The sequence below is a fragment of the Galeopterus variegatus genome, unplaced genomic scaffold, assembly GCF_000696425.1.
Source record: "Galeopterus variegatus unplaced genomic scaffold, G_variegatus-3.0.2 Scaffold1598, whole genome shotgun sequence".
In the NCBI taxonomy this organism is placed as follows: Eukaryota; Metazoa; Chordata; class Mammalia; order Dermoptera; family Cynocephalidae; genus Galeopterus; species Galeopterus variegatus.
Genome location: NW_007727709.1, coordinates 324064 through 335276, shown reverse-complemented (window position 1 = coordinate 335276; position 11213 = coordinate 324064). Strand labels below are relative to the sequence as shown.

The following is an 11213-nucleotide window of genomic DNA, read 5'->3' as shown; positions in this document are numbered from 1 at the left end:
TGTTCCAGGGAAGAAGGAGGCCTTTAATGGGGCATGGGTGCATGGCAGTAGTTCTAACCCAGGTGGAAAGTTCATCTGGACAGTGGCTCTCAACTTTGCCTGCTTGGTGGGATCACCTGGGGAGCTTCTAAAACTATTAATGCCTAGGTCCCACCCATAGAGATTCAGAATGAATTGGTCTGGAGTGGTATCTGGGTATATTTTGAAAGCCCCCCAGGAGATGCTCTCAGCCAAGGCTAAGGACCACTGCTCTGGGGCATGGGTATGAATCCACAGTGTGGAAAGCTGATAGAAGACTTGCAAATGTTAGTCTCAAGGCAGGTCCGTGGCTCACTCGGTAGAGTGCGGTGCTGATATCACCAAGGCCACGGGTTCGGATCCTATATAGGGATGGCCGGTTTGCTCACTGGCTGAGCGTGGTGCTGACAGCACCAAGTCAAGGGTTGAGATCCCCTTACCGGTCATCTTTTAAAAAAAAAAAATAATAATAAATAAATAAATAATAAAATAATAAAAATAAAAAATATTTTACCATTCTGGGGGCACCCAACCATTTCTTTTCTTTTCTTTTCTTTTCTTTTCTTTCTTTCTTTCTTTCTTTCTTTCTTTCTTTCTTTCTTTCTTTCTTTCTTTCTTTCTTTCTTTCTTTCTTTCTTTCTTTCTTTCTTTCTTTCTTTCTTTCTTTCTTTCTTTCTTTCTTTCTTTCTTTCTTTCTTTCTTTCTTTCTTTCTTTCTTTCTTTCTTTCTTTCTTTCTTTCTCTCTCTCTCTCTTTCTTTCTTTCTTTCTCTCTCTCTCTCTCTCTATCTTTCTCTCTCTCTCTCTCTTTCTCTCTTTCTTTTGGTGGTTGGCTGGTATGGGGATCTGAACCCTTGACCCTGCTGTTATCAACACCATGTTCTAACCAAATGAACTAACTGGCCAGCCCACAAAAAAAAATTTATTATAATTTTAAAATTATAAGAATATAACATAAAAGTCAAGCAATATCAAAGTATTTTGTTTTGTTTTTTTTCTTTAAAAAGATGACTGGTAAGGGAATCCTAACCCTTGACTTGGTGTTGTCAGCACCACGCTCTCTGAAGTGAGCTAACCAGCCATCCCTATATAGGATCCGAACCCATGGCCTTGGTGTTATCAGCACCACACTCTCCCAAGTGAGCCACCGGCCGGCCCTCAAAGTGTATTTTATAAGTGCAGTATTTATCTCTCCATTTCTTTCCTGCTAGGTGTGACATTTCCTTTGATAAGAAAGTGAGGGGTTCTCCAAAGCTGCAGAATGCTAAGGTCTTCCGCCCAAGTCTCTTTCCTTCTCCCCTAGAACCTGAACTCCTGCTATGTATCTTTTATGTGGAAACAGCTTCAGATCAGGTGTCTGCCCAACTTTTCTCTGGGGCATGTTCCCCTCTTCCTAATGTAGGTCCCACCCTACTAGTCGGTGGGGCAGGGAGGCCACTGCTGGTAGATGTTCAGAACTCCTTATTTCCCTTGGTCTCTTCTACTCCAATGACCTCTGTTTCCACTCAGCAGCCTACTTCCCTGTGGGCATATTCTACCTGAATAGCTCCATTTAAAATGTCCCCCTTCTGACCACAACCTTTCCTTTCTGCCCACTAATTTTCAGAAGCCTCGGTTTGAAACCTCTAGTGCTTTGATCCTTACTACTTCCAGTCTCCCAGGCCCTCCCTTTCCAGTCTGGACCGGTCATCTTTTAAATAAATAAATAAATAAATAAATAATTCCTACTTTATCCAGGAAACAGAGACCATCAAGCATGAAACTCCCCCTCACACCTCCTACAAACTAAATCCACATCCACTCCCATCCCTCCCTCCTTCCTTCTACTCAAAAGAAGGGGTGTGTCCATTCCTTTCCCAGTTTTTTCTTTTTTTTCTTTTTTTATCTCTTTGTCCTCTATAGTCTTTCCCACCCCAAATCTCAAGGCCTCACTCTGTCAAATATCCCTTATCCTATAGTTTTGAAATCATCCCTCTCGCTGGCTTCTTCGCTTGGCCTACAAATATACTCCAGTCTCTTTCCCCTTAGGAAATCAACCTGAAGCTCCATGAGGGCAGGGGTGTCCCCCACTCCTTACCAAGTTTCATCTACTACTTGTTCTCCATATTCCTTCCTCAGCCAAGAAATCCAAACTAACCAACTGGCCAGTTAGCTTCTGCTAACACCAAGGTCCAGGGTTCAATCCCTGTACCAGCCAGCCACCAGAAAGAAAGAAAGAAAATCTAAGCTATTTAGCGTGGTATGAAAAAGCTTTCACCATCTCCCCTACCCTTCCTTCTTAGCCTTAACTCTTTGCTACTGTACATGAAATGGGTATGTTCCTCATTCAGTCCCTGATCTTGAACAAAATTCTTTGTTCATTGAGTGCCCATATTCACTAGCTCATAATTTATAGAAATTAAAGACTTTATTCCACATGACTGTTCCTCCCTCTTCTCATCTTGGAGAATCATTTCTTTTTTTTTTAAAGATGATCGGTTAGGGGATCTTAACCCTTGACTTGGTGTTGTCAGCACCACGCTCCCCCCAAGTGAGCAAACCGGCCATCCCTATATAGGGATCCGAACCCTTGGCCTTGGTGTCATCAGCACCACACTCTCCCAAGTAAGCCACGGGCCAGCCCAGAGGATCATTTCTTTTATATCCACTGAGCTCTTCTGTGCTGTGAAGTTAGGAACAGAATTTGGTAGTTAATACATAAGAATTTTTTAAGCAGCAAAGTAATTATGTTGGACTTCCTTATATATCCTTCATGGTTTAATATTTTCATTACGAATTACATATGAAAAATGGGGCACCACAATCTTTTCAGAGTTTAAAGACTTTAGTCTTCATTTGATTTTGGTTAAAAGGAAGGTCTCTTCCTAGATAAAGCCTTTTCCGATTCCTTGCGCAGGTAATACTGTCTACTTCTATCTTAAGCCTTCTAAATGTACCCCGATAAGCTTCCATCACTCAACTTACCTAGTCTTTCCTTGCCTCTATACTGCAAGTATCCCTGGGGCAGGTCCTGGGTTTTATTCACCTTCGTATCCTTAGCTTCTGTGTCTGGACTACAGTAGGAACTCAGTAAATGGCTGGCTGATGGAATTAATGAAGATTCCCCCTACCTCACAATTCTGCTTGCAATAGGTACACACAATTTTGCAGTAAGAATTAAATTAGGGTCCTTTAAAAAAGACCCAGAAATCCTTTTTAGGCAGCTTCCTGTTCATTCAAGACCCCTGGGAGTATTTCCTTGACCTCTCCAAAGTGGCAGAGACCACAAGAAAGGACACAGGGTGCTGAGAAGTGGCTGAACAAGCCTAAATAATGGTTGTTATTTGGGGGGGGTGTCAATCTCTTTGGAATTTAATGAAAAATAGATCCTTTCCCCAGGGAAATACACATTCAGACACAATTTTCTAACTTGGCTCCTGGGCCCCTTGAGTACCTGCCATTCCCTAGGAGGCCTCCCAATCCACTCTCCACCCCCCAGTTTCCTTCCCAGTCCCACAACCCCACAGGTAAAGAACCCCCACCCAAGAGGCACTGGGTTCTAATCAGGACTAAGAGTGCAGCAACGGTCGGCTGCTCTGTCTTCCTGGTGAGCCCCATTCTCGTCCATTCCATCATACTGCTACTGCCCACTCATGGCCAAACGCCTGGGGCCTCCATGGACATGGCAGATGCTCTGACAAAAAATGGAGAAATTTCACCAAAGGCAGGATGAGGGGCACAAGACTACAGTTAAAAACAAAAAAGCCACTCCAGTCACTAAAAGGAGAACAAGCCTAATTATTCAGCTCCTCCACTGGGCAGCTGTATCTCATTACCTGGTTAACTGCCACCAAACATAAGGAAGAAGAAATGAGTAACAGCCCAAGTTTCTTTTATTATCAAAAAAAATTATTACACACGCACTCAGTGTCTCCAATCCTGTCCCTGAGGATAACCATGAAAGTCCTTGGGGTTGTAGGAGGAACCCTTAAGAGGAAATGGTGACCTGGTTCTCAATGCCTTGGCTGGTGGTAAGGGCAGGGCCCTTATAGTGACTAGTCACACATCATCCCTGGGTCCAAGGACCCCAAAGCATGGGAATGGATGTGAGCTGACTAAGGATTTAATCGCCACACAGCATATTTAGGAGGTTATGGTTAAGCCTGAGAATAACCCCCTTAACAACAAGACACACATCCAGGATCCCCTCAAATAATCTAAACTCCTCAGGATTCCCTCAAAATGCAGTATGGCAAAAAAGGGAGGTCCTTAGAGTCTTCAGAATGATGCAAGTCCAGGCCAGAGTGGACCACACTGCTCTCAGCACCATTCCCAAAGGAATCTGGTGGCAAGGGCTGCCCAGTAGGGGCACTGCCACCTGCCTGGCTCAAACCCCAGGGCCTGGGGTAGGAATGGTCAGGCTCTGCAGCCTTCACAACATCCGGACCTCCGGCTCCTCAACTATTCCTTGAAGCTTTTCCATGATGCCTCCTGAGGGTGGCTCAGGGGCTGGGGGAAGCTCTCCTGGGACTTCATACAGCACATAGTAGACAATCTCTCGCTGGCCTTGGGCATTGGTCTGATTCGCCACATGGATGACAGGGCTGGTGTTTTCCTGGGAGGCTGATGGGGCTGTCTCCTCGCCGCCCCTACCCTCCTCTTCCACCTCTTCCTTATGTCCTGGATCCTCTGGCACTGTTTCTAGAAGGATGCCCTGCAGGCTGCTCTCATTCAGTGATGGTCCCAGATCTGATGCCTCTTGTGGCTGTCGCAGCAGTTGCTGTGTCAGCTCTACACTCTCATAGCGTACCAGCTGCAGCCGCATGTAGCCATCTTCATGCTCCTTGTACCTGGTGAAGTAGGGGCACAAAGGGCAGCAACCATGAGCAGGGGTACAGAAATGACATAGAACTTGGCAAGGGAAGGGACAAATAGAGGGACAGAAGTCCTGGGATTCTTTTTTTTTTTTTTTCCTTTTTGTCTTTTTTCGTGTCCGGCAACGGATCGCAACCCTCAGTGTCGCGCCCGTACCAGGCTGGGACCAGCAACGGGACCAGCAACGGGACCGCAACCCTCAGTGTCACGCCCGCACCTCGCTCAGCCAGTGAGCAGGAACCGGTCTGTATGTGGGATCCGAACCCTCGGGCGGGAGTGCCGCTGCGCTTCCCAGATCCGAACCCTTGGTGGGAGCGCCGCTGCGCTCCCAAGCGGCGCACTGTAGCAGTGCACCACCGGGCCAGCCCCAGAAGTCCTGGGATTCTAAGTCATGGGAGTTGAAGACAAAGAAGGTCTTTATTGGAATATGTAGAAGAAAAAGAGGGAAGGATCATTATACAAAATGGAAAATTTTATGTAGAAACTCAACCCAGAGATAGAGCAATATTGACTGACTGTTTTGGAGGGCAGGAGTGTCAAAGGAATGGCCATAGAGCTAAGGATCAGGACCCTTAGGCTCACGTTCTAGCTCTGGCTACAAGACTTTGGCACCACTTACTGGGTTTGGCACTGTGCCCTGCATTCAAAAATCAGAAAAAAATAATCTTTACCTCACTGCTATTCTCAGGGTTCTTTAAATGAAGATGGTGGACATCAAAGCACTGTCAAATTCAAAGTTTCTAACATGGTGAAAAGGTATGAAAAAAACGTATTTGAATCTGCAGGGGAGGGGTGAAGACATACCGAAAACGGGGGTGCCCTGAGGGCCACTTGAACTGGTGCTTCTTGCGAAGGTGCACGGTGAGGTTGTTGCCCCGTGTGAAGCATTTGTCACACACATGACATTTGTACCTTGGCTCTGAGTCTCCCTGTTGGACAGGGGAGAAAAGCGTGAGGCCAGCTCTTCACCCTGGGCTCCCCCCGACTTCTGCTAGCCCTTCCCACCAGCAGCCCCACTCACTTCATGTACTTTGCGGTAATGGGACTTGATAGAGCAGAGGGATCGGGCAGTGAAGCTGCAGTTCTCAAAGTCACACCGGTAGGCTGGCTCCTTGCTGTGAGTATCCAGGTGTTTCCGGAGGTCAATCAAATTCTTGCAGCTACCAGGAGAAGTCAGGAGGATTGGAGGGCACAGGGAACCCTGGTACACAAGCCCACTGTTTCCTGGCCCCTGGTTCCCCTTACCTGTAGTCACAATAGTCACATTTAAAGGGCCGGTCCTCACTGTGGCGAAAGCGCATGTGGTTGCGGAGGGAGGAAGGCAGCGGGCAGGTCATGTCACACAGAGGACACTTATAGTGATTCACTGAGAGGAGCAAAGAGGAGGCTGTGATTTGAGGACATGTGGAACCTTGGAGGGAGGGCAGAGAGACTGAGGACGACAAGCCACTCACCATGGTTACGCATGTGGTCCCGCAACAGTCTCTCTGTGGCAAATCTCTTGGAACAGTGAGAACACTGGAAGCGCTGCTCTGGGGTGGGGGTGGGAGGACAGAAGAAAGGAAGACTCTGGAGGATGGTGGAGAGGCACAGAGAGGAGAGGGGAACCATCCCAGGCAGAAGGGAACCACCCAGGCAGAAAAGGGAGCTTACGGACCTATGGATGGACATAGTATCATGGAATGATCATGGGACTTGGGGTCAAGAACCTGAGTTAAAATCCCAGCTTTACCACTTACTAGCTGTGTGATCTCAGGTAAGTGATTTAACCTCTCTGAGCCTCAGTTTCCTCATCTGCAAGAAGGGGGATAAGAAGCCTACCTCATGGGGCTGTTGTGAGGATTCTCTGAGATAAGAGATAACTGAATGACAAATGTCTTTGAATTTGAGTCAGCAAAGAGACTGTGGGAGATGCCTGAGCCCAAACGGAAGAAGCAGCCAAGTTACAGATTCCTTCAGGAGCCACCTCCCCTGGGAACATGCCCCCAACCCCACTCCAAGCAGAACAGCATCACCCACCCACCTCTCCTCTGACTGCTTACGCTCCAATGAGGTCTGGCGACGAATGTGATCAAAGAACTTGGTGTTGTTGGCAAACATGCCCCCGCAGGTGGGACAGGCCACCACCTTCTCCTGGGTATGGCTGCGGAGGTGCTCTCGAAGCTTACAGCGGTCCTTGAAGGTGCAGGTACAGCCTGGGAAGGGAGGCCTCATCAAGCTCCAGCCATAAACCCCCAAAGTAGGGTCTAACACCCCTGAGTCTCTGCAGCCAGCGCCAACCTTGTCCTGCAAGACTGGTCCCATCCCTGACTGCCTTAGCCCCTGAGCAACTCCAGAGTTTCTCCCAGAGGCCAGAAGTTAAGGAGGAGACCTACCTTTCCAGCCACACAGCACCACATGGTTGTCCTTGCCGACTGCTTGGTATTCACAGCACAAGCTATGTGCTTCCACGTGCCGATAGAACCACTCGGGATTATCGAAGGAGCTCTGTGCCAGGGGCAACTTGGGGTGAGGACTGAGGATGGGTGGAAGGATTCCTACCCCTACGTGTCCAAAGGGGACTTCTCGGCTCTCTCCCAAATTAACTTGGTGGGGATGGGAAAGTTTGAGGAAAGGAGCTACACAGAAATGGAGGACAGATGCTAGCCAAAATCTTGGAAATACAAAATATCCCTGAAAGAGTCAAGGCATCTTGAGTTAAGAACCCCAACTTCCTTCCACCCCAATTACTGGCACTGCCTGCTGACCTCACAGTGCTCCCACAGACACAGGAAGTCGTCAGGGATGTCAGGGATGATGTTCCGGCTCTGGAGGTCCAGGATGCAGGGGCTGAGGTCTGCCCGGCTTTGCAAGGCCTGCAGCCCCCACTGTTTCAGTTTGGTGTGGTAGCAGTGGAAGTAGACATGGCGGACAAGGTCAGCAGAATTGTCCAGAGAACAAAAGCCACATTCCTGCCACAAGCAGGAGAATTCTTCCTCTGTTCAAAGGGGTTTAAGAAAAAATTTTTTAAATGAACAAAGAAAAAAAAAAAGGAAAAAAGGGGGGTTAGGAAAAAAAGGGGAAGGTTTAGAAGAAAGAGTCTGATACTTTGCAAGGCTCAGCTCTCCTTCCACCTGCAGCACTTAGCAGGGAGTGAGGAGTCTAGATTCTGACCAAATTATCAGGAGTTCATTCAGCAAATACCAGTATTTAATGACCACTGATTGTGTGCCAGGCACTAGGGACATAACAATGAGTAAAAAGAGTTCCAGCCCTTGCCCTAACATAGCTTTCAGTCAGGGACAAGGAATGTTAATCAAATAATCACATCTGTAAATATAAAACTGCAACTAGTAATAAGTGCTACGGAGGAGGGAGGTACATGGTGCTATGAAAGTATTAAACAGAGGTAATGTGACATAGACAGGGGTGTCTTAGGAAGTAGCCCCATGACTGAGATCCGAAGAATGAACATCTGTAAACAGGTAAAGGAGCACAGGTAGGCAGAGGCAATGGTGTGTACAAGGCCCATGCCAGAAACTCAGACAGCAGGTGTGGCTGGCACGCATGACCTCTGGCTCAGTTTCTGCTGGTCCCTGAGAAAGATGCTGCCTCTCAACCTCAGACTCCTCTAACTTCTTCTCTTGTGAAACCACTGGTCCTCCTTTCCCTTATGTTCTGCTCAAGATCTGCCTTCTCCAGGAAGGCCCCATCGACAATTCCAATCCACTTCCTATCTCTCTAGCATCTCTGAGTACTGTATTTTCAATGCTTTATAGGAATTTACTTGTTTTGAAAAGTAGATACTTTAGAAAATATAATCATCCCCTAATTTCTCTTTCATATATTATTTAGGGCCGGCCCGTGGCTCACTCCGGAGAGTGCGGTGCTGACAACACCAAGCCAAGGGTTAAGATCCCCTTACCAGTCATCTTTTTAAAATATTATTTGACTTTTGAAACTATTGGTTATAGTTCATAGTCACCAGACTTAAAACAGAATTTGGAGTGACGGAAGGACAGCCACCTCCATATTTTCTATAGAATAGAATTGTCCAAACTGTGGGGCTGGCCAGTTAGCTCCGTTGGTTACAGAGTGGTGTTATAACACCAACCTCAAGGGTTTGGATCCCCATGCTAGCCAGCTGCTAAAAATTAAAACAAACAAACAAAAAAACTGTTTTGTGACCCACTAGTGAGTGGTGAAATCAATTTAGTGGACTGCAAACAACATTTCTAAAAAATTTCTTGCTATCTGTGGTCACAACCACATTTCTTTAAAATACAAGAGAATAAGATAGAACATTTCAGAGAGCATTTAATGAAGATAAGTATTGTCTCAAGTATTTTTTTCTTTAACTTTTGTGTACAAAGTAGTGATATAAAATATATTCCTAACTGGTGGTTGCAGTAAAAAAAAAAAAAAAATGGGGAATACTGCCAGAGTTTTTTTTTAAAAAAGGGTGCCAACATCTTGTATAGTATGATCTTTTTTAAAAAAAAAATGAAAGTATTGTGGTGATAACACCAAGGTCAAGGGTTCAAATCCCCACACTGGCCAACTGCAAAAAAAAAAACCCAAAACAAAAAACAAATAAAAGTTTATATATCTATGTTTAGTATATCTGTACACATGCAGAGAGAGGTCAAAAAGAACGTTCACTGAAGTACTGTCAGCAATTGCCTCTTGATGGCAGGTTCATTCCTTATATCCTTGTTGAGTTTTCTATAAATGAGTTTACATGTTTTATAAACAAAAAAGCATAATTAGGAAAATAAACCACCATTCTCCCAGGCTGCCTGCTTCCTCTGAGAAAAGTCAGATTTTCCACCTTCCCTTGAGCTCTTTCCCCTTCCTGTGTCCTGCTCCCTTACCAAGAGGGTCCTCCTCCTCCTCCTCCTCCTCCCCAGAGCCATGCAGTTGCTGCTGCAGGTGCTGAGTGACGTGCTCACAGAACTCCTCCATGGCTGAGCACACAAAGGAGCAGGACCCCCACTCACACTGCAACCACAGGTCCTCCTTCCGGGGAACTTTCCCAGGAGGTGGCATGGCCTTCACCCTAAAGGAAGAGGAAAAAATCCACAGCTGCAAGAATTCCATCCAAGTGCTGCTGGGGGCAAACAGCTGGGCAGGCAGCCTGCCTAGAATCAGCAGGTGTTTTTCCGTGAGAAACCCTGTGCTTTCTGGTATTCGTAGGAAGGGAGAACAAAAACTAACACTACTGAGTATGTGCCAGGCACTGAGCTAAACACTTTAAGACATTTTCTCATAAAGCTTCAGAGCAACCCACCAAGAAGAAATTATTCCTATGGGAGGCAGAACAATGATCAGGTTCAAAGGGATGGCTTTGTAGAGGGATCAGAGATAAAATTCAGGCTCCACTGTCTACCACCTACTAGCTGTGTAACCTTGGCCAAGAATTCAACCCTAAACTTCTATACATTCCCATCTGCAAAATGGGGATTAAAATAAACTGATTAACTGATTTGCTCACTAGTGGTATGGTACGGTCAGATGGGCTGACTCCAAAGTCCATATTCTTTTTACTTGATACAGCCTGTGGTGAGCCCAGAAGCTCCTTACTTCTCACTATCACTAAATCATATCATAAGTACCCTGCCATACTTCCAAAGTGCCATACGATCTACCTTTGTCTAACCTATCCAGTGGTTTACTCCATCACTCCCCTAACACCCTCTGTTAAAATGTAGATTCCATTTGAATATAAGAAGCCATATCTGTCTAGTTTATACTGCATGTTGGGTGTCTATACAATACTAAGCATGCTTAGGCATGTAATGAATATTTGTTGAAGAAAGATAAATATAAAATTAAAGCTTCTGAATTTTTGGGGGGCTGGCTGGTTAGCTCAGTTAGTTATGGTTAGAGTACAGTGTTGATAACACCAAGGTACAGCATTCAGACCTCCACACAGGCCAGCTGCAAAAATAAAATAAAATAAAAAATAAATGTTCTCAATTTTAAATTTTTTAAAAATGTTTGTTTTATTTTTATTGTTTGCGGTTGGCTGGTATGTGGATCCGAACCTTTGACCTTGGTGTTATCAACACTGCGCTCTAACCAACTGAGCTAACCGGCCAGCTCTCAATTTTTATTTTTATATTTATTTATTATCGGAACATAGGTGATTGTACAGATTCTCAATTTTTTTTTTTTTTTTAAAGATGACCGGTAAGGGGATCTTAACCCTTGGTGTTGTCAGCACCATGCTCACCCATTGAGCTAACCGGCCATCCTTATATGGGATCCAAACCCATGGCCTTGGTTTTATCAGCACCACACTCCCCCAAGTGAGCCATGGGCCAGCCCTGGATTCTCAATTTTTTTTTTTTTTTTAAAGATG

General features: G+C 45.7%; 1 protein-coding gene across 3 annotated transcripts in view; it reads right to left on the bottom strand.

The window, feature by feature from the left end:
- Window positions 1-3870: 3870 nt before the first annotated feature.
- Window positions 3871-11213, bottom strand: part of HINFP (histone H4 transcription factor) — a 10703-nt gene continuing 3360 nt past the window's right edge. The window contains exons 2-10 of one of the 3 annotated variants that reach the window (XM_008577910.1): window positions 9724-9908; window positions 7618-7847; window positions 7246-7357; window positions 6913-7065; window positions 6325-6402; window positions 6116-6236; window positions 5892-6030; window positions 5675-5799; window positions 3871-4845 (exon numbers count right to left, since the gene is read on the bottom strand). In XM_008577910.1, the coding sequence (XP_008576132.1) occupies window positions 4428-4845; window positions 5675-5799; window positions 5892-6030; window positions 6116-6236; window positions 6325-6402; window positions 6913-7065; window positions 7246-7357; window positions 7618-7847; window positions 9724-9898 (1551 nt within the window). In that variant the 5' untranslated portion in view covers window positions 9899-9908 and the 3' untranslated portion in view covers window positions 3871-4427. Of the gene's footprint in view, window positions 4907-5670; window positions 5800-5891; window positions 6031-6115; window positions 6237-6324; window positions 6403-6912; window positions 7066-7245; window positions 7358-7617; window positions 7848-9723; window positions 10124-11213 lie in introns of those variants that run through there. The other 2 variants (XM_008577909.1, XM_008577911.1) reach the window with 2 other exon arrangements.